Source organism: Pelophylax lessonae, assembly GCF_965119305.1.
Source record: "Pelophylax lessonae genome assembly, chromosome: 11".
Lineage (NCBI taxonomy): Eukaryota > Metazoa > Chordata > Amphibia > Anura > Ranidae > Pelophylax > Pelophylax lessonae.
In genome coordinates, this window is record NC_138778.1 from 8,256,077 (window position 1) to 8,279,446 (window position 23,370).

The 23,370-nt window shown below is 45.0% G+C and overlaps 1 protein-coding gene across 3 annotated transcripts in view; it reads right to left on the minus strand.

The window, feature by feature from the left end:
* Positions 1-1,348: 1,348 nt before the first annotated feature.
* GCGR (glucagon receptor) overlaps positions 1,349-23,370 on the minus strand; it is a 119,224-nt gene continuing 97,202 nt past the window's right edge. For all 3 annotated transcript variants that reach the window (XM_082272686.1, XM_082272687.1, XM_082272688.1), the window contains 6 exons: positions 20,482-20,542; positions 16,004-16,073; positions 12,599-12,687; positions 9,253-9,391; positions 7,468-7,509; positions 1,349-2,189 (listed from right to left, as the gene is read on the minus strand). In XM_082272686.1, coding sequence (XP_082128812.1) covers positions 1,905-2,189; positions 7,468-7,509; positions 9,253-9,391; positions 12,599-12,687; positions 16,004-16,073; positions 20,482-20,542 — 686 coding nt within the window. In that variant the 3' untranslated portion in view covers positions 1,349-1,904. The remainder of the gene's footprint in view (positions 2,190-7,467; positions 7,510-9,252; positions 9,392-12,598; positions 12,688-16,003; positions 16,074-20,481; positions 20,543-23,370) is intronic.

Here is a 23,370-nt window from a genome sequence, read left to right on the forward strand (position 1 = left end):
TACAAATATTTGTTGTCCTTTATGTGGGTGTTTATTAGTGGTAATTGTTTCTGGGTGGTTAAAACTTAAAATGGTAAAGTACACTTGCCATGAGAGAAATATGGGACTGCCAGAGCTGACCTGATGCTGGTTGACTGGCTCTGTCTGGCTTCAGTATTTCTGAATCAATCACCTGGAAAGAGCATGCTGCAAATGAATATTACAATTCCTTGCTATCGGTCAGTGACTCGTAGTATTGACACCAGAGAGTCAGCATAGCCAGAAAACCACCATTGCATGGCTATCTCAGGAAAATTTAATATTTCCACAGTTTTTAGCAGACCAAGAGACAGTTTCATGTTGAGTACCAACAGACATTGTTGGGAGTTGGTGACTGGGTAGGTGGGAAAGCCTGACATGCCAATAGTGAAGGCGTCTGCTTGTGCCCCTCACCCGCCCCTCCCCGGGGGGTATAAAATGAATGCTTGGCTGAACATTGGTGTCTATGTGCATGTCGGTTGTCAGAGAGGGTAGTCAGAGAGTCTGCATGTCCAATTGTCTTGATTAAATTATGGCTGTCTTTTGGTGGTAAACCCCATGCAATCAGTTTTGCCAAGGCACGCCAACCACTGTGCATTGGTTTTACGCTGCGTGGGTGCTATCACTTTTCATGTCTCTTGACTGCCTGATCTAAAAGCCTTCAGTTGTCTAACGGGAGAGGGTAGGGGGGCATTGCATAATGCCTGTGTCCCCTTATTACTGTAGAAACAACAGCACTCATTCCACAAGTAACAATTACTACTTGCCCCATGGTTTTTTAGTTTGGTGCATGTTTATTTTCCATACACAGGTCAATGTCCTCTTGGGTCTTATAGGTCAATGTCCTCTTGGGTCTTATAGGTCAATGTCCTCTTGGGTCTTTGGCAACCCATAAAGCAACTTGGTATTTTAATGGGTCCACTTTAGAGCAGGAAAGGTAAGTGCACATACGGTTTACCTACTGAAGCTAGAGAAAGATCCAAGTTTCTGTGTTGGTCTTCCCACGGTACAGCATGAATAGCCAGTTGGCAGACCTGAGCTCAGTGTTGGGTCAGATCTTGCACCGTAGATTGCAGATGGCCCCAGAAGGCAGGGGGGAGCACATGGAAGGGGAGTATGTGCCCCTTACTCTAAGGCCAACCTGTTCATTTGCCTGGAATGTGCAAAGTACAGTTATGCTTTGAAGGCATTACCAACCATATAACCCTAGGCCAGTGATGGTGAACCTTGGCACCCCAGATGTTTTGGAACTACATTTCCCATGATGCTCATGCACTTTGCACTTAGTCTGGGGTGCCAAGGTTCGCCATCACTGCCCTAGGCAATGGTGTACCCTGTGTATCTATCTGCATAGGGGGTAATCAACATCAGACCTACTATGGGAGATTCCTCATCATTGGTTTACCCATTTAATACTGCTGATCAGTCAATTCTGGAATATCCAATACTTTGAGGTTTCAAAACGCCACAACTTAAGTCCAAGGATAGAGGTAAATGTCACCATTGACTGGGAAGCTCTTCTCTTATGTTGACTCGCAGAGCATCTCAGAATCCATATTTTCATGTTGCACTAGCCCGTTTTTGTGACCGTTCCAGGGTATAACCAACGCTTATTTTACTATGTGAGGGCCCTGGCTTATGAAGTATGGCGGCTTCTGTTTATGCGGTCCAACTTTCCAAGCATAGGCAACCAATAACGTTCATACGTTCGCAAGTCAGTGCAAAGTGAAACCCAGATGCAGAATGTGCTTTAATTGCAGTGATGTTTGCTGCCCAGCTCACCCCAATCACACCAGGCCTTCTGGTACAGACCAGAAGTTCCAGATGGCCAGTCCCAAGATTGTTCATGAATACCTTGTCCCCGGGTGGCTTGCAATGCTTTGGCTTTAGAAAATGTGTTCCGAGCTGCTGTCGGGATAGTCGAAGCTGTGCTGTCGTTCGCTCAGCATGATCTGTTCGGTCGCACTGCTGCCCATCTTCTCATTGTACCAGGTGTCATCACTGTTCCGCGACTTGCTGGCCCCGTTGTTGCACCCGTCGACCAGGTTGTGCTTTTCGCAGATGCTGCCAGGCCCAGCTCGGGGAGGTTGGCTGTTCGTGTTTTTGTATTCGTCCTCAATGTCTTTCCCGAGTTTCCAGCGCTTCCATTTTTTCAAGAGCTCGGATTGAACCTGGGGGAGGACAGAATGACAGACTGTTAAATGGAATGAGGATGGCTGCTCTGTTTCGGGATGTTTTAGTCTCCTCGCAAATCAGTCAAACTTGAACATATTGAACCTAATCCAATGAATGTTTTCCTCATCTGCTAAATATTTACCCCTCATCACCGTCTGCCTGCTTTTTCCCATCTTGCATACTAAATTCTGGCTCTTTCTTGTAAGATGTATGATGGCTCGTCTGCTGTGTTTCCATTTTCTACCCCCTCTCTTTTAACTGTTATTCTATCTAGCCCGTTTAACCACTTCTGGACCGGAAGGTTTTACCCCCTTAACCACTTAAGCCCCCGGAAGATTTTACCCCCTTCCTGACCAGGGGGTATTTTGCGATTCGGCACTGCGTGACTTTAACAGACAATTGCGCGGTCGTGCGAGGCTGTACCTAAACAAATTTGACGTCCTTTTTTTCCCACAAACAGAGCTTTCTTTTGGTGGTATTTGATCACCTGTGCGATTTTTTTTGATCATGCGCTATAAACAAAAAAAGAGCGACAATTTTGCAAAAAAAACAATATTTTTCACATTTCTTTGTATATGAAAAAATATTAAAAAAATCTTCCCCCCCCCCCCCCAAAAAATGTAAAAATCAAATTTTTTTTAACATTTTCGGCCAATTTGTTTTATGCTACATATGTTTGGTAAAAAAAAAAAAAAAAATTGCAAAAAGCGTATTTTGATTCATTTGCGCAAAAGTGATCGCGTTTACTAACAAAGGGAAAGATTTGTCATTTTTGTTGTTTTTTTTTTTTACGCGTAATGGCGGCAATCTGCGATTTTTTTTTTTTTTTTTTTGCGGTACTACGACATTGCGGCGGACACATCGGACCCTTGACTGCCATTTTTGACACTTTTGGGGTTACCAGTGACATTTCTACAGTAATCAGTGCTATACATATGCACTGTTACTGTAAAATTTACACTGGCAGTGAAGGGGTTAACTTTTTTGAGAGGGAGGGGCTATGTGTGTCCCTAGGGGCGTGATTCTTACTGTGATTGGCTGTGGCTTGAGGTGTATGAACAGTGATCAATGGTCTTACATAGTAGAACCGTATGATCACCATTCCTACACAGGGGAGAGTGACAGGCGGCTTGTTTACATTAGCCGCCTGCCTTTCTCCCTCTGTACCGACGATCGCCAAGTGACCGGCGGACATCAGGTCCACCGGTCACACGCGCGGGGGGGGGGGGGGGGGGGTCCGTGACCACGCGGGAGCGCGCGCTCGCTCCCTAGACCCTCACAGGCTAGCGACATAGTACTACTAAGTGGTTAATGACCAGGCCCTATTTTGCGATTCGGCACTGCATTATTTTAACGGACAATTGCGCGGTCGTGCGACTCTGTACCTAAATAAAATAGATTATTTTGGTGGTATTTGATCCCCTGTGCGATTTCTTTATTTTTCGCGCTATAAACAAAAAAAGAGCGACAATTCTGAAAAAATATATATTTTTCACATTCTGCTATATAACATTCCCAGAAAAAAAAAATCAAATTTTTTAACATTTTAGGCCAATTTGTTTCTGCTACATATTTTTGGTAAAAAAAAAAAATCGCAATAAGCGTATTTTGATTGGTTTGCACAAAAGTTATCGCGTCTACAAACTACGGGAAAGATTTATGTCATTTTTATTGTTTTTTTTTTACTAGTAATGGGGGGCGATCTGCGTTTTTTTTTTTGCACGGGACTGCGACATTGCGGCAGACTATGGGACCATGTGACTATGGGAATGTTTGACCATTCCTCCAGAAGCACATTTGTGAGATCCGGCACTGATGTTGAACGAGAAGGCCTGGCTCGCAGTCTCCGCTCTAATTGCAATGGAGTGCGACTCAAAGTTGGAGCACATGTTGCACCAATGTAAACCGGGCCTACAAGGGAATTTTTTACTTTTGTCCTTTGCACCCTCACTTCAAAATGAGCGAGAAAAGGAGAATATGATTGGCTGAGCTGGGATGTCTCCTATGAATTAACTTGCTCTCTACACTCTTTCCAGTTCCGCCACATCCTTCTAATGAACCAGCGCTAAAACCAAACTGCATATTCAAGATGAGGACTTACTAATGCTTTGTCCCGGGGCAATCCCTCTCTCAAACGCTTTGAAAAATTAATCCCCATAAATGTCCCCTTTTTATTCTTTCTCAATGTCTTCCAATGTGGCCGGCCCAGTGACTCCCGACCTCCGATTTTTGATTTTCTCACATAATTCTGCACAATATTTGCTCTTTAACCTCCAGCCTTCAGAAAACTTCCATTACTGTTTGGCAGCAGAGCTTTGTTTACAAACGGACATTGATTTAAATGTTTTACTATAAATAACGGGAAGCAGATGTTCGGAGCAGGAAGCAGAATATGAGGAAGGAGCGAACGCAGAATGGAGAATGTCACAAGTGACAGTTATTGTAGGGAAAGCAGCACTTACATAATAAGAGCCCATTCCCACAGGGGCGACACGACTTGCCGGGGCGACCTGTGAAGTTGCGGTGCACAGCGTGCACCGCGACCTCGGCGCGACATGCACGGACTTCATATCATTGAAGTCAATGCAAGTCGCCTCCAGGTCGCCCCAAAGTAGTACAGGACCCTTTTCTAAGTCGGAGCGACTTGTGTCGCTCCTATTAGAACGGGTCCTGTGCTAATCAATGGCAGGCGACCCACCGCGACTTGTCAGGCGACCAAGTCGCGCTAGTGTGAATGGGGACTTAGTGTATGTATGTGTCGCTCTCTCTCTCTATTGCTCTCTCACTCTATCGCTCGCTCTCAAGCTCTCTCGCTCTTTCTCTATGGCTCTATTGCGCGCTCTCTCTCTCTCTCTCTCTCTTATCACTGTATTAGTGTGACGGGAGAGGTCAGTGTCAGTTACTCAGTTCCCACCCACAGTGACGGCTGCTTCATTAGGGGCGCCCCCCCAATCTATGCGCTCGGCCCCTAATTTACATGTAGGGCGCCAGACAAATGGATTTCAAGGTTTTTTGGAAGCACATGATTAGAGCCTGAGGCTCTAATTGACTTCATAAAGGGGGGGCTCAGGGAGCAGAGCACTGCACTAGTGATCGACCGATATCGGTTTTTCATTGCCGATACCGATTCTTTTGGTCAATGCGTATTTTTTTTTGTTTTTTTACAGGTACTCTTGTGGAGGGATCTGGGGGTCTAAAAGACCCCAAACCCCTCCTCTGCATTCAAAAGCATTCAAAACGCCAAGTTTGGCTGTTTTGAATGCTGTCATTTTTTTAAATCTCGGCGCCCGTACGATGATGAGTGACATCACTTTGGGGTTTTTGCATGGAGACCCGATCAGAGCAGAATGTGGCTTTGATCGGGTCTTCAGCGGCCGTACAGGCTGGTTGCCCGAATCTCCCGGTGGGATGGGAGACCCGGGCGAGCCACGGAAGGCGGCGGGAAGGGGGGGACGTCCCCTCCCGCTCCTTGTAATTACAGTCAAGCATCTTCTCAGCCGCATTGGTTGTCATTACAAGACAGCCAACCGTCGGCTATTTACGCCGGTACCGGGGTGATGCCTCTAGCTGCAGGCATCACTCCGGTACAGCACTTTCCCGAAATATCGGTAATATCAGGCCCAGTGTTCTGCGCCCCGAGCCCACCCTTTTTTTTTAGCCTATTAGAGCCTCTGGCTCTAATCACATGCTAAGAAAAAAAAAGCCCCTTTGAACTCCATGCGTCCGGCACCCTGCATTTCGATAAGGGGGCCGGAGAGGTCTCCAAATTATCCAAACAAAGTCCATTTTCCTGTCCCAGGCTTTAAGGTGGCCAGTGTGAGTGGAAAATGCTGTGGCTTCAGTGGGAGTAAACAATGCTCCATTATTGGTTTTAGTGGAAGGAATAGTGCCCTTGTCCGTGGAAGCAAGTTCCTAAATGTTGGTGTAAGTGGGAGAAATAGTGTCCCAACCCTGGTAATAGTAGTAGGACTAGTACCCCATTGCTGGTGTCAGTGGAGGGAATAACGCCCTACTGTTAGTGTCAATGAATAGTGCCCCATTGTTGGTGTCAGTAGGAGAAATAATGCCCCATTGTTGGTGTCAGTAGGAGAAATAGTGGCCCATTGTTGGTGTCAGTAGGAGAAATAATGCCCCATCATTGGTATCAGAGGGAGAAATGGTCCCCATTGTTGGCAGCAGTGATAGGAATAGTGCTTGAGTGTTGGTATCAGTTGGCAGAATGGTGGCATATTGTTAGCAGCAGTGACAAGAATGGTGGCCTATTGTTGGGTTCAGGGTAGAATGGTGCCTCATTGTTGGCGTCAGTGGGTAGAATGGTGCCTAAAGGGCCAGATAACGACAAGCAAAAGGCCGTATCCAGCCCCTTGGCCACAGTTTGGAGACCAAAAGCACTAGAGCATCACAGTAATGTACCAGTTCTAAATCATTTCTTACTCCACCCACAGGGCTGGCCCAAGACCAAAAGTCACGTCCACCAGTGGACCGGTTCACCAGTCTCCCATTGTCTGTCCTCAGTCCACCTGTGTCTGCCGGGGCAAGCACCCTAGCTCATCCAGCCTGCCCTGCGTGAGACGGAGTGTCTGACGTCATTGCGCACACTACAATCATGTGAGGGACGTTCCCTAGGGGAGACACTCAGCCTCCTCATACTCATCAGTTAGCCCTATGGGTAGCAGTATGAGATGGGGAATTGACGCCCATAACGCGCCGCAAACTGACGACACACAAAACTGCTGGAAAAAAGATCTTGGGAGTCAATTTGCCACCCCTCTCCAAGTGCCTCCTGGGTCCATTGGAGCCAGCAGGACCCATGGTAGGGCCAGTCCTGTCCACCCATGCGGTATTTGTGTGTTCTGTAAAGGCTGCCAACGGTCAAAAAACCAAACACCACATAAACGGTTCAAATCCATGGGTTGTGATGCACTACAATGAGTTATGCTGTGTTTCCTAGGTGCAAAGGGGGGCCATTTAAAATGAAGGTTGTTTTTTGCATGATGGTAACCTACAATACTGCAACATGCTGCTGCGAACCCTGGTCAAAAATGAGCATTTAACCCCTGCAGTGCATTAGAAGCACTAATGCAAGGGATTTTTTTTTTTTTTTATTTCCCCAGAATTCAGCTTTTACGGTTCCTTCTCCGTAAACTGCTTGGTGTTGACAAACCAAAGATGCTGGACTTTTTATGTTCATTGTCGTTCTTTGTTATTTTGGGCTATTTAAACAGCTAGAAAATTAAAACTTGCACAGGTCACAAGGAAGGATCCATCACTTACCTCTTTGTTGACAAAACAGTAGAGCACAGCTACCAGCATTCCCTGCAGAAACCAGAGAGAAACGAGAGTCACGTCAGCTGAAAAACGAACATGGACAGATACAGTCCGGGGAAAGGGGTTGGGGGTTTGCATTGCCTAGATATTGATATGGAAGGAATAATCAGGTTGGTATAGGGACACCTATGCCTATTGATCATATGATGTATCCTTCAAAATGGGACTGGGCCAAGGGGTAAGCAGAAAAGGTGGTTGCAGTAGAAGGTGAGTCCAAAAAAGGCAGGATCTGCAATTTATGATGCTCATGGAGGTTGGGGGGGGGGGGGGGGGGAGACAGTGCTGGACTGGTGCCACTCGCAGCTGCCTAGCGGCAAGTTACTGTGTGGCGGGTGTAGAAGGAATCACTTCCAATGGGTTGTATACCAATTATAGGTGGTAACTGATAGACTCAGTTGGGGTCTAAGGCTGCTACCTTTCTGTTAACGACAATGGAGGTGTCACCGCAGTGAACACCTTGGGTGATTGGAGAGGAGCAGTTGATGTCCAAAAAGAGAAAGGTCTCACTTGATGGATTTTATAGTTATATTGGAGATAAAAGTAAACAGGTAGAGCCAACGCGTTTCGGGGTATGGCCTCCCCCTTCTTCAGGGCTGTAGTTACATTTTGAGAAGGTTAAATTTGATCAGAAGCTCTGCAGTAGCCAGCCTTGTGGAACAGAGACAGAAGGAGGGAGATCTTGTCGCCAGGAGGTGCAATCTTGGGGATTCCCCAGGACCACACACCTCCTGTCAAACTTTTAATTTAAAATAGGGCTTTTTTTTACCTTGGGTGCTAAAGGACCTCATCCTGATGCTAATCCAAAAGTCCCGGCTTCCTGCAGCCTGGGGTCAGTACTCAGCACCTGGGAGAGTTTCAGTTGCATCTGGAAGTGGCCAGCATGGGAGTTTTGCACTCAATCTGACATTTAGTGATTTTTATTGGAGTTGTCACTCAAGTAGCAGCCTATCCCAACCGTTAAACCCCAGAAAAGCCATTGAATTAATTATCAGGTCTCCGCAAACCCCTGCTAAAGTAAAAGTTTTCCAAGGTCATTGGGAAGAATGTCCCTTTATATTGGTGGCTGTCAAGTGGAAAAATGTCCCTTCCATCGGTGGGGGGTCAGTGGAAAGGATGCCCCTTACATTGGTGGGGGTAAGTGGGAAGAATGCGCCCTTACCTTGGCAATAGTCATTAGGAAGAATGTCCCTTATGTTGGAGTTCAGTGGCAAGAATGTCCCTTACCATGATAATGGTCAGTGGGAAGAATGTCCCCTACCTTGGGATGGTTATTAGGAAGAATGTCCCTTATGTTGGGGTTTAGTGGGAAGAAAGTCCCTCACCTTGGTGTTGGTCAGTGGGAAGAAAGTCCCTCACCTTGGTGATGGTCAGTGGGAAGAAAGTCCCTCACCTTGGTGATGGTCAGTGGGAAGAAAGTCCCTCACCTTGGTGATGGTCAGTGGGAAGAATGTCTCTTACATTGGTGGTCAGAATGCCACCCTTACAGATCGCTTAAAAAAAAAAAAAACATTGGTGTCAGGCAGTTGGCTTAGCCGAGTAGTGTTGGACCCAGAACTATGCAGGCAACATAAAATAGATAGTCAATCAGTCACACCTCAAGGAACCCCCAGCAACCTCTGGAGGAACCTAAGGGTTCTAAAGACCCGTGGTTGAGAATTACTACACTATAGTATTCTGTTTCACTCCTTCACCAGCAGCTACATTATTCTCATAAACCCCACTTTAACTTACCTGGAATGAGCCGATAAAGAGGTCAAAGAAAAGTTTCACTAGTCTCAGGGTTCCCATTGCCGTCTCATCGGTGACCAGCGCAAACACCACTTCATGTATTCCCAGCAGAGGGATGAGTGTGAGCGTGGATCTTGCCAGCCTGGTAGAAGACAATGGAACATACAGGTGAGGCTATTATACCATCTCCACCCATGTCAACACCCCGTCTTGATTACTTTTTAAAGTGCCCATGTAGTTATGGAGAAAACTCGCCATAGAGGCAGCAAAGAATATAGGAACTGCATTTTTTTGCCCTATGAAGGTTTTAGAGTTATTTGAAGAGTAATATTAAACTTCATCTCCCATTCCAACATACCCAATAATTGACCACTTAAGGTAGGGTGACCAGACGTCCCCGCCTTCCAGGGACAGTCCCCAGACTAAGGACACTGTCCCCAGGCCAAGTCTGTCCTTGGTTTTGTCCCTGGATTCAGGGCCGGATTACTATAGGCAGGGCATCCCATGCTGGCTGGTAAGAGTTTTGATATACCACATTTCGGGTGGAAGAGTGAAAGGTCAGGACTTTATATCTATTACACTGGCTGGTGTCATCTTCTCAAGTGTTTTAATATGTTGAGTTGGTAAGGGTATTACCTCTCTTTTCTTTACACGTGGGTGCCAAGAGGGATTTGGTGTTTGCACGTCCTCTTCTTCACCTTCATTCACCATCAAGAAGATTTCAACCTTTTTTTCATTTTGGACTTGTTTGGACTGCTCATATTTTTATAGCACGTTTTTGTTCACATTGTGCACCATTTATAATATCTGTGTATATTTAAATATTAGGTATTTTGTTCATTGTGTTTTCCCTTTGGTTCAACACACATGGTTTAAACACTGTTTACATATGTGGGCATGACTTGCGTATGCGCGCGAGCTCGTAGAGACGGGCGCTTTAAATTATTATTTAATAAGCATTAGGCTGCATTCACCCCTGAGCGTAGCGATTTACTGGCATTTATATTTTAGCGTTTTAAAAGCGTCTTACAAGCGTTTTTGTTTTGTTTAGCCAATAGAAAGCACTGGGGGGGCGGATGATTTTGTTTGAACAGAAAACGTGCGACAAAACGCTCGTAAAACGCTCAAATCAAGGGTTCCTATTGCAGTCTGTGGGGCCAAAAACACTTGTGATCTGTACTTTTTCGAGTGAGCAGAAAATTGCTCAGGTGTAAACAGGGCCTTAGCGTTTTATTCGTGTTTTTACAGTACATGAAGGGCAAAATAAATAAATAAACATATAAATAAACGCTCTAAAAAAGCTATTAGGTTATTGACAGATAACGCTTTTTCAAGTAGGTAGTTTTCGTTCACTGAGTGTATGACTTCCGACAAATTCGGGATAATCTTTGATTTCCAATTTCTCAATATCATGTTCTCTATGTTGGAGTATTGTTTAAATTCTTTGAAAATTCAATAAAAATCTATTGAAAGTAAAAAAGCTATTAGGAGCATTTTAGGTGCATTTAGGGTTTTTTCTGCTCCCAAAAACTCTACAAAAAATTAATTTTTTCTGCTCCTAAACGCTGAAGCTGGAAAAATGATTCTAGCGTAAAAAAAAGTGTGCATGGAAACATAGGAGAACACTCGCTTCTAGGAGTACAGTGGATCAAATACCACTAAAAGAAATCTCTATTTGTGGGGAAAAAAGGACATCAATTTTATTTGGGTACAGCGTCGCACGACCGCGCAATTGTCCGTTAAAGTAACGCAGTGCCAAATCGCAAAATATGGCCTGGTCAATAAGGGGATAAAATCTTCCAGGGATGAATTGGTAATTTGCAGGGATTTCCTCTCACTTCCTGTTTAGCTATGGGACAGGAAGTGAAGGAAAATCAATGCAATGGGACAAAGATGGCGAAAAAAAAAAATGTTGAAAGGCAGAAGGTGCATTCTATGCATCAGGATAAAAAAAACCTTCTATGTGTAGCTCCCCTCAGCCCCCCCCCCAGCCCCCCTAATACTTACCTGAGCCCATCTTTATCCAGCGATATTGCAGGAGTGTCTCAGCTGCCCAGGACTCCCCTCCTCATTGGCTGAGATGGCAGCATGGCGCAATTGGCTCCTGCTGCTGTCAATCAAAGTCAGTCAGCCAATCGAGAGAGAGAGGGGGCGGGACCGGGTTGCGGCTCTGTGTATAAATGAACACAGGGAGCTTTGACTCGGCTCGGGTGCCCCCATAGTAAGCGGCTTGCTGTGGGGGCACTCAACAGGAGGGAGGTACCACTAGCACAGAAGAGGGACCTGAGAAGAGGAGGATCCGGGCTACTCTGTGCAAAACCAACTGCACAGAGGAGGGTATAATGTTTGTTATAAAAAAAAAAAAAAATGAGACTTTACAATGACTTTAAGCCCTGCCAAGCAAGTAAGAGAGGGGGGTGTGGTCTAGTAAAGTCCATTTATTTATTTAGGCAGAAAAGAACAAAGCTGCCCTGGGCCCCTCCCTGTGTTTAGCTGATGGGGCCTGCCCCCCCCCCTGTTTAGCTGATGGGGTCTGGGTCCCCCCCCGTTTAGCTGATGGGGCCTGGGTCCCCTCCCGTTTAGCTGATGGGGCCTGGGTTCCCCCCCCCGTTTAGCTGATGGGGCCTGGGCCCCCCTGTGTTTAGCTGATGGGGCCTGGGCCCCCCCCCTGTGTTTAGCTGATGGGGCCTGGGCCCCCCACCCCTGTGTTTAGCTGATGGGGCCTGGGCCCCCCATCCCTGTGTTTAGCTGATGGGGCCTGGGCCCCCCACCCATGTTTAGCTGATGGGGCCTGGGAACACCCTGTGTTTAACTGATGGGGCCTGGGAACACCCTGTGTTTAACTGATGGGGCCTGGGAACACCCTGTGTTTAACTGATGGGGCCTGGGAACCCCCCCTGTTTAGCTGATGGGGCCTGCCCCCCCCCCCTGTTTAGCTGAAGGGACAGGGCCTGGATCCCCCTCCCCCGTTTAGCTGGTGAGGCCTGACCCCTCCCCCCTTTAGCGGATGGGGAATGGGCTCAGTACAATAGGACCAGTTGTACTGCCTTATCAGCAGCCCGGATTGTAATGCGCAATGTGAGAAGCCAGGAGAGGATCTGTAAAAGCGTGCACAGCTGAAGGGAAGGCTGAGGTTCAGCTTTAACCTGACCCTTCCAAAATTACCCCAAAACCTTCGCCATTGGTAAGAACGAAGTACTACATCTTCCTTGCCGCCTCGTTTGCAGCATGAAGTTTATCACTACAATACAGGAGCCCATTAACTGGCAAACCACAGTCTGCCCTGCGCAGCATCGGTGCCATCCCCGCGACTTGTGTCGCCGTTTTGCGGGTGTCACATGTGTCTCACCTGAGTTTATAGTCTGTGTACCTCATCTGATGAGCTCGCATCTTCGACAACAGAATCTGAATTATCCTCATGAATATTAAAAAGTTGATCTGCAAAGTATGAGAAAAAAAAAGAAGAGCTCCATTGTCATGGAAATCTAAACATTTGACATTCTTCTACATTTACAAGGGAGGGATTGTCTCATGGCAAAACAATCCGGACTGTTAGAGTGCAGCTGCTGCATCCCCACGGATCTTCATGCAAACAAAAAAATATTTTTTTCCCCCAACTATTAAAGTACAGCTAAAGACAATTTCTTTTTATTGTGACCACAGTGATCACTAACCAAGCCCTGGATTCTCCTTGTGCAGGGTGACTGGTCTGGTCCCCGCCCCCTCCTGCAGTTTTCTGCAGGCAGCCTGTAGTGGGTGGAGCTTGCTCTGTCCCTCCCACAGCCCTGCTCTCTGCACAGGCTATGTACAGCACAGTGATGATGTCACCAGTACTTCACAGGGTGATATCTGGGTTTGCAAAAAGGCATTTGGTGCACAAAAAGTGGATTTATATCCTTTGTGGTTATTTAGTAATATACACTGCTCAAAAAAATGAAAGGAACACTTTGAAAACACATCAGATCTCAATGGGGAAAAAGATCATGCCTGATATCTATACTGGTATGGACTGGGTAATGTGTTAGGATCTATACTGGTATGGACTGGGTAATGTGTTAGGATCTATACTGGTATGGACTGGGTAATGTGTTAGGATCTATACTGGTATGGACTGGGTAATGCGTTAGGAAGGAAAGGATGCCACATTGTTTGATGGAAATGAAAATTATCACCCTAAAGAGGGCTGAATTCAAAGACACCCCGAAAATCAAAGTGAAAAAATGATGCAGCAGGCGAGTCCATTTTTCTGAAATTTCATTGCAGGACCTCAGAATGGTCCTCAGTAGTGTGTGGCCCCCATGTGTTTGTATGCATGCCTGACAACATCGGGGCATGGTCCTAATGAGAAGACGGATAATGTCCTGGGGTATTTCCTCCCAGATCTGGACCAGGGCATCACTGAGCTCCTGAACAGACTGAGGTGCAACCTGGTGGCATTGGATGGACAGAAACATAATGTCCCAGAGGTGTTCTATTGGATTTAGGTCAGGCGAGTGTGGGGGCCATTCAATGGTATCAATTCCTTCATCCTCCAGGAACTGGCTGCATACTCTCACCACATGAGGCCGGGCATTGTTGTGCACCAGGAGGAACCCAGGACCCACTGCACCAGTGTAGGGTCTGACAATGGGTCCAAAGATTTCATCCCGATATCTAATAGCAGTCCGTGTGCCATTGTCTAGCCTGTAGAGGTCTGTGCGTCCCTCCATGGATTTGCCTCCCCAGACCATCACTGACCCCCCACCAAACCGGTCATGCTGAACGATGTTACAGGCAGCATAACGTTCTCCACGGTTTCTCCAGACCCTTTAATGTCTGTCACATGTGCTCAGGGTGAATCTGCTCTCATCTGTGAAAAGCACAGGGCGCCAGTGGTGGAGCTGCCAATTCTGGTGTTCAATGGCAAATGCCAATTGAGCTCCACAATGCCGGGCAGTGAGTACAGGGACCACTAGAGGACGTTGGGCCCTCAGGCCACCCTCATGAAGTCTGTTTCTGATTGTTTGGTCAGAGACATTCACACCAGTGTCCTGCTGGAGGTCATTTTGTAGGGCTCTGGCAGTGCTCATCCTGTTCCTCCTTGCACAACGGAGCAGATACCGGTCCTGCTGATGGCTTAACGACCTTTTACGGCCCTGTCCAGCTCTCCTAGAGTAACTGCCTGTCTCCTGGAATCTCCTCTATGCTCCTGAGACTGTGCTGGGAGACACCGCAAACCTTCTGACAATGACACGTATTGATGTGCCATCCTGGAGGAGTTGGACTGCCTGTGCAACCTCTATAGGGTCCAGGTATGGCCTCATGATACCAGTAGTGACACTGACCCCAGCCAAATGCAAAACTAGTGAAAAACAGTCAGAAAAGATGAGTAGGGAAAAAATGTCAGAGGACTCCACCTGTAAAACCATTCCTGTTTTGGAGGTCGTTTCATTGTTGCCCATCTAGTGCACCTGTTTTTAATTTCATGAACACCATAGCAGCTGAAACTGATTAACAAACCCCCCTCTGCTACTTAACTGACCAGATTAATATCCCAGGAGTTTAATTGACTTGATTGTTATACTCTGATTAAAAAGGGTTCCTTTAACTTTTTTGAGCAGTGTATTTAAAAAAAAAAAAAAAGTTATTCTAAGCTTGAGGTTCAACTTTTAAGAGTGGAGAGGATTAGGATCTCCTATCAGGATTTTGTCACTGTTGAGTTCTGCAGTAGGAAGATTTTCCTCACTTCCTGTACTGCCTGACAACCCTCACCCGGGCACGAAGTGAGGGGTATTTCCCATATGGGCACACAGACAGCAACAAAAACCTGACAGAGGTGCTAATCCCCCCTCTTTTTTTTTTAAGGGTTAGACTAGACCTACACTTTAATTTATGGAAAGAGAGGGGGGTACCCTCCAAAAAAAAAAAAAAGTAAAGTTCAACCAAAGTATACAGTACACTGTATATAATTTAAAGTGGTTATAAACCTCAGACATGAAATATGAACAAAGCATATCCTTCTATAAGTGTGTACTTGTCCCAATCCAGAGCACGAAGGTCTCTTTCACACTTTGACCCAACTTGAAGCAATGCCTGTGTAATCTTGAGGTCTATGAACCTCAAGTCACATCAAAGTCAGGCCAAAGTAGTGCAAGGACTACTTTAAAGTCGCTGCCACTTGAAGTTGCACAGATATGAATGGAAATCATGGAGTACAACTTGTCATGCCACGTTGCAGTCCCAAGTCGCACAAGTGTGAAAGGGGCCTATGTGTCATTTCTGTCTACTATGTTGTGCCTCCGCTATCGGCATGACATGTTGTCCTAAAAAAAAAGGGAGGAATCTTCAGCACACAGCCTGTGATTGAAAGACTCAGCTCTGTGTGAAGGGGGGGCATGGATGTGTGCCTCTTCCTTCCAATCATCCCTAAGAACTCTCCTCACTGACCTCTGCAGTGTGTAATTTCAGCTCCCCACCCATTGTTTTCTGAAAGCTCAGGCAAGCTGTATAAAGTCTGAACTTTGAACTGATGTAGAGAAGAGAAGACTGCAGATAAACAAGTACAACGTACGCAGGAGGTCGTTGCAGATAAACAGGTACAACGTACACAGGAGGATTTGCTTCTGTGTATCATCTGAGGCCTGTTACTTCACTAGGTATATGTATATTTAAATAGTGCACTGTGCTTAAAGCTAGCATTGCACCTCAATAACTGGGTAGCTGCCCCCCCCCCCCAAACACAGGATAAAAGTGCAAATAAATAAAATATAATTACCGTTATTGCAAGGAGCACCGATGAACGTATTATCCACCAGTATCCCATATTGATGTTTATGGTCCAGCACCTGAGTGATAAAACAAAAAAAAAAATTAGGCACTATCTTGGGGGCAAAAAAAAAAAAAAAAGTCTGCAAAAATTATTTAAAGTCTATTGATCTAAATCTCAAATTTTTGAATCTGATGATCATCCACCTGTTTACAAACTAAGAGTTTAGGTGCGCCTCCAGTATAAGCGTAATTTGTTCTGAATGGAGTGTAGAAGGGCTAGAGTCGGTACTAAAAAAAACAAAAAAAAACAAAAAAATTAAAAAAAAGTAAATCGGTACTCCAATACCAGTTACCAATGCCTACCACAAGTGCTTTGTTTACACTTCAGCTGTTAGCAATGGTAAAAAGCATTGAAAAGTTATTTTACAAATGAAATACAATTTTTTTTTTTCATTTATTATTTATTTTTTATGTGAAAATTGTAAATATATGTTAAAGGTGTAAAATGTTAGCGAACAAAAAAAAAAAAGGTGTAATTATTAATAGTTTATAAAATAGAAATGAAAAAAAAAAATCAGCAGGAAAATATTTAAATGGAGGACAATTAGGAGTTAATTAAGACTGGTTGAAGTTAAGGGTAATAAGGGGTTAAACCGAAAAACATTTAATAAAAAAACAAAAAAAAATATTATTTTTTTTACCTGACAGGTTGTTGCTTCAAATTGACTTCATCTGCAGATCAATTTTTATCCCTTTGATCTGTAAATGATTAAACAGAAAGATACAAAAATAAACCATGTTTCTTTTTATCTTTCTGTTTCAGTGGCTGAGCGATGTTGTTGATAAACATTACCCGGCTGACTGCTCCAATTGCCAGGACTTCACTTACACTTCAGCTGTCAACAGGGGAACCCCGCTGACAGCTGAATCATCGGTTGTTAAGGACGCGGCTGCCCGCTCCTTCACAACCGACAATTTCTGGCTTTTTTTATTAATACATTTCAGCTGTCAGTGAGGAAATCCCACTGACAGCTGAAAGAACTGAGCCTGAACGTATTGGTTTCAGGCATCTGAGCATTTGCACGAGTATCGATACCCGTGCAAATTGTTGGCAGCTTTAGTGTAAGGCTCCGTTCACATATAGGCATTTCGAATCACAGGCAGAACCAATGCCGATTCCAAACCATTGCAAGTCGCAGGACGACCGAGCGATTCCCGTGACTTGCAATGGCACCTCAAACGCAGCGCGATTTTGCCCCGACAACTTGCGGTAAACTTGCACAAACAGAATCGTGGGACGCCTGAGGCCCAAAAGAAGTAGAAGAACTTCTTTTGGTCGTCAGGCGTCACAAGATTTTGTTTGCGTGATTTTACCGTGATTCGTCGGGCGACAAACGCTACAAAATCGCGCCACGTTTGGGATGCCATTGCAAGTCACGGGAATCGCTCGGGCGTCCTGCCACTTGCAATGGTTCGGTATCGTGGGCAGAATCGCAGCAATTCTGCCTGCGATCCGAAACGCCTATATGTGAATGGAGCTTAAGTGAAGCCCTGACAATTGGAGCCGTCTGTGCCAGGTAATGTTTATCAACAACATCGCTCATCCGCTGAAACAGAAAGCTAAAAAGAAACAGTTTATTTTTGTATCTTTCTGTTTATTCATTTACAGATCAAAGGAATAAACGTCAATCTGCAAATGAAGTCCATTTAAAGCAACTTGTCAAGTGCAAAAAAATATTTTTGTTTTTTATTAAACGTTTCTCTGTTTAACCTCTTCCTAACCCTTCATTTACTTCAATCAGCCTAATTAACTCCTTATTCTCTTTCTCCATTTAAATATTATTTTCCTGCTGATTTTTTATTTTTATTTTTTTGTTCGCTTTTATTTTATAAACTATTAATAATTACACCTTTTTTTTGTTGGCTAATATTTTTACACCTTAAACATATATTAACAAGTTTCACAAAAAAAAAAAAAAAGTGCAAAATTAAAAAAAATAAAATGTATTTCATTTGAAAAATAACTTTTCAATGCTTTGTACCATTGCTAACAGCTGAAGTGTAAACTAAGCGGCTGTGTTAGGCGATTTTTTTTTTTTTTTTTTTTGTACCAAAAATATGGAGCAGAATACAAATTGGCCTAAAATGATGAAAAAAATTAGATTTTTAATTTTTTTTTTGATGAATGTTCTACAGCAGAAATGTAAAAATAGTTTTTTTTTTTTTTTTCAGAATGGTCGCTCTTTTTTTGTTTATTGTGCAAAAAATAGAAATCGCAGAGGTGATCAAATACCACCAAAAGAAAGCTTTATTAGTGGGAAAAAAGTACATCAATTTTATTTGGGTACAGCGTCGCGGGACTGCACAATTTTCAGTTAAAGTAACGCAGTGCCGTATCGCAAATAAATGGCCTGGTCATTAAGGGGGTAAATCTTCCGGTCCAGAAGTGGTTAATAGTCTATATTCAGACAAAGTATAAGTGGCTGCAAATATCAGGTGAGTATCGGCGGTGGAGGTTTACGGGCCGGTCTGTTGATATCTGGCCGCGCTCCAGTGCTCCAGGAAATTGGCCAGTCGGTGTGATAGGCCTAATGAGTCTTATCATGTACAGCGGCTCCTAGATAAACACCAGCCATTTCATACAAATTAAGCTGTGTGAACATCACCTGTGGTTGCTTTGCTTAGTCAATGTTTTGTTAGCATTGGCACCTGTTAATGTCCTACAAGCAGAACGCCAAACCGCAGCGCAAGGACCGCGGTAGAGCAACACACGCTCTGCTCTTACAGACAGCGCCCGATTGTCATACTACGGGGCTGCGCCGACACGACTGGAATCTGGGCGATAACAAACCGGCTCTGGGATTCAAATTACTCATTTATCTGGTGTGAATGTGTACAATATAAACATTAATCCAGCGGCACCATTAAAGCTAAAAATGTAGTCAGATAGAAAAGACACACATGAATGCAGCTTTGTATTCCTTGATAAATAATTCAATTATTATTATTTTTTTTTTTTATGTGTAGCACCCTTTAGTGTGTGCTAGGAGTGAGTATAGGAGAAAAGCATATTGCTGGCCAAGAATAACCCGAGTCATGGAATTTGGTCTGGGTTATTAGAGGCCAGGGCTGGATGGCTCATCTTGACAGCTCGCTCTAGTACCTCCCCCTGGTCTAGAAGGTTGGAGAATCTTCTAGTACTAGAGGGTGGGGGTTAGGAGGCGCTGCTATGCATATTTGTGGGGCCTCAGAACAACGGCCCACCTCTGGGGATTGGCTATCAGAATCGGTGGCGGCTGATGCTCCATGGGCCGTGGGTGACGGCAGATAGACCGCACCATACCACCACCCCAGGCCACACACCATACTCACCACCCCCCCATTGCCGACTCACTCACCCTGCCTGGACATGTGGAGGGAGGGCAGGCAGCAGCAGCAAACGACGGCGGGGGATGGCACCCCTGCTCCCCCCAATGCACTAGCCGCCACTGATCAGAATACCGCTACCTATCATATTCTGCAACCGGAAGGGACATTCGGATGAGAACAACTTACTGTGCATGCGCCATGAGTTCCAATAGGTTTCCTAATGTGACAGAACAAGAAGTAGCGGTGGACATCTTCTTACACCCACACAAGTCTTGAATTTTACATTTATTTTGGAAATAAACTCACCTTATATAGATTATTTCACCGCGACCAAGTTAAATAGTCTATTGCACGATATAATCTGTTTGTTGCTGAGCAGTGAGGGGTGTACCAAGATGGCCGTCGCCACCTTCTGCCTGCAGGTTTCTCGCTATATTTACTATATTACAATAATAATAGAAATATAATACTGTTATTCAGTATATAAGGTGAGTTTACTGCTAAAATAAATGTAAAATTCAAGACTTGCATGGGTGTAAGAAGATGTCCGCTGCTGCTTTGTGTACTTTCACATTAGGGAACCTATTGGAACCAATAGCGGCCATGTTGGAATGCATGGCGCCTGCACAGTAAGTTGTTCTCATCCGAACGTCACTTCTAGTTGCAGAATCTGATAGGTAGCGATATTCTGATAGAACACCGGTGTTCTGCCGAAAACGCGTTTTGTAAGGATGAAAGCAATTTGACTGATGAAGCTCCTAAGGCAATAGATTGTATGTTCCAAATTATAGAATCTTCTCCTGATCCTTTCCCAGTCATACAACATTCAGCCCTGGTGAAGGGGCATTTTCTACCCTGAAACGCATTAACCTCTTAAAGGAATACTATTAAACTTGCTTATGGATTGTAAAATTTTCTTGGCTCTCATCCAGTGTTTTTGATGCATTATTACGGGAACCCACCAACCCACCAGTGGTCCTTGTGTTCCGGAGCTACCTAGCTAAAAGCAACTAAGAAAAATTCAACAACTCCAGGGATCCTAGCACAATTATGTTTTTCTGCACAAATCATATGCCCAGCATTGGCACCGATCGACAGCTTCCTGCACATACTTACTGATCATTCTCATATGTATACTTGACAGCCACCCAAGGAGCCATAAATAGAACTGGGGCACCTAGAAAACAGAGAATGAAATAAGACATCATTTAGATCCTTATGCCTTTTCTTTGCATTAAATACCCCCCCCCCCTTTAGATACTTCTATAACACTTTATAATGCTGTACATTCACAAGTCCTTGCCCTCAAAGAGCTTACAATCGAAGGCAGTGATGGCGAACCTTGGCAACCCAGATGTTTTGGAACTACATTTCCCATTAAGCTTATGCACTCTGCAGTGTAGTTGAGCATCATGGGAAATGTAGTTCCAAAACATCTGGGGTGCCAAGGTTCACCATCACTGATCTAAGATCTCATGTACACACATATAAAGGGACAATTTGGATAGGAGCCAATTCACCTACCAGCATTTCTTTGGAGCATGGAAGGAAACCCAACAAAGCATAGTGAGAACATGCAAACTCAATGCAGATACTGTCTGGGGACCCAAGTGCTGCATGGCAGAAGTGCCAACGAGTGGCAGGATAAGATCATCCACTGGCCAGGGAAATGATGCCAAATTGAGCCACCTCCCTTCATTATGTGCAAGGGGAGAAGAGGGGGGGGGGGGGAGAGAGAGCACAACCCACACCTACTCCCGACTCTCTCCTCCTCTCCTTGCCATTTCCCGTGCTGGGCTGGCCAAAGTAGCAATGCCATTGTCCCTATCCCTGTCAGCCTTAAAGTAGAAGGAACTTGCGGGCCCTGGTGCCAACCACAATACACTGTTAGTTACCAGACTTCCCTACTAACTTGCTATCATTAAAAGCTCCTAAGTTCTCATTGTACACAGAAGTTTTAGTCTACTTAAATGTTTTCAATATTAAATGTATTACAAATCTTGTTTTTATAAATAGGTTGTGATCCTGTATATGGGGGCAACCATATACATTCATTCCATACAGAGGATCTGCCTGGTACACAGTGGTTGTTGTTGTCCTTTGTCTTATTGCTAGTCTACCATTGAGGTCTAACTGACCAGGTTCAAGACAGTGTGCTGCTTTCAACTTAAAGAAGTTGAAATCTATCTATCATTCAAATTTTTTTTACAGTTCTGTCTCCTATGGGACAAAGTACACATAGTACTGCAGCCAATCCGAAAACAGCTATGAAGGAGACAGAAGGTTCATAGCTGCAGCTTGCCTAAGCTGTGAGCACTTTCCTGAGACAAGCAACGGAGAGAGGTATGCAAAGGCGGACACATCCCCCCTTCCTCTACATTCTTCTTGCTGCTGCTTGTCTTGGGAAAGTGCTTACAGCTTCAGCTTTCAATCATCTGTCTACTTTATAGCTGTTGTTGGATCGGCCGCAGGAGGAGGGTAGGGTGCAGGCCAGACCTCATAACTAAGGTTAGAAAGCACTTAGAAACCTGGGACAAAGTACTACATGTAGGGATGCACCGAAATGAAAATTCTGGGCCGAAACAGAAAATTCAGGATGACCTTGGCCAAAAACCGAAACTGAAAATGACAGTGTCTCTTGTATTCTCTCCCTGTTCCCTATCTTTCTCTTCCAGACACAATTTTTGTTTTATGGCACTGCTGAGATAGTCCCTCTCTAGCATCCCCTCATTGTCTCCAATATCTCTCTTTTGTTCCCTACTCTTCTCTAATAAACCGCACTCTTCCTCTAGCAGTCACTTACTTCTGTAACTCTGTTAACTTTCTATTCTTTTCTTGCCCTCAAACTCCTTGTCCCCCCCTTTTGACATACATCAGATCCTTTAGTGACAATCATCTGCCAGCAGTCACTTACAGCAAGAAGAAGAACGTCCGTGGGCGGGTCCGGAGCTGAGCAGCAGGCGGCTGGTGTGCTGAGTCTGAGCGCGCTGGTCTGAGACTGCGAGGGCGGGACCCGGCTCCAGAAAAAAACGCCACCCAGGCTATGCTGTGGCAGGACAGGCACAGGCCAGCCCCCGACATATTTGCCCAATCACAGGGCGCCCCTGCCGGCCATCCAGAGCCTGAAGATGGTGGCTGAAGCAGGGAGACACCATTAGGGAAAATGAAGGTCAGACGGCCCCTCCAGCCTCCCCCCACGCTCCCCCACTGGCCGGGACAAGTCCCGGTAGAGTAAGTTAGCCGGGACAAGATCAGCTATGATTTTCGGCATATATGACCCGTTTTCGGCCGAAATGGGATAGGCCCGTTTTCGGCCGAAATGGGATAGGCCCGTTTTCGGACAAATATTTTGGTTGCCGAAATTTCGGCGCACCGCTAACTACATGTAATCTGTCCTACAAGGGATGGATCTGTAAAAAAAGAGGCGGACTGTCAATGGTCTGCCTGAATTGGGTCCCTCAAGATCCTCTGCATTGGTCGAAACCACATGATCAATGCCAATGCATACATCACATGAGTGAACACTAGGTTTTTGTTTCTTTGTGACCATGGGGATTGATTTACTACAACTGGAGAGTGCAAAATCTGGTGCAGCTGTGCATGGTAGCCAAGCAGCCTCTAGCTTCAGCTTGTTCAATTTAGCTTTGAAATAAAAACCTGGAAGCTGATTGGTTTCCATGCACAGCTGCACCAGATTTTTTTCACGTTCCAGTTTTAGTAAATCAACCCCGTGAGTTAGAAGCCTATTCAAAAATGAATAGGCTGCAATACCACAACACAAATTAATTGTATGTGTTGGCAACACATGGCATCTTGGGAACTAGAATCCTCAAACTTTAGAGCAGAGGTAGACCATCAGTGGCCTTGCCTACTTCAGTCCCTTAAGATCCTCTGCTTTGGCAGAAACCACAAGGCCAAAGCCAATCTATAAGTCACGTGGGTGAACACTAGGTTTTTGATTTGTTACCATAAGCTAGAAGCCTTTTCAAAATAAATAGGCTGCAG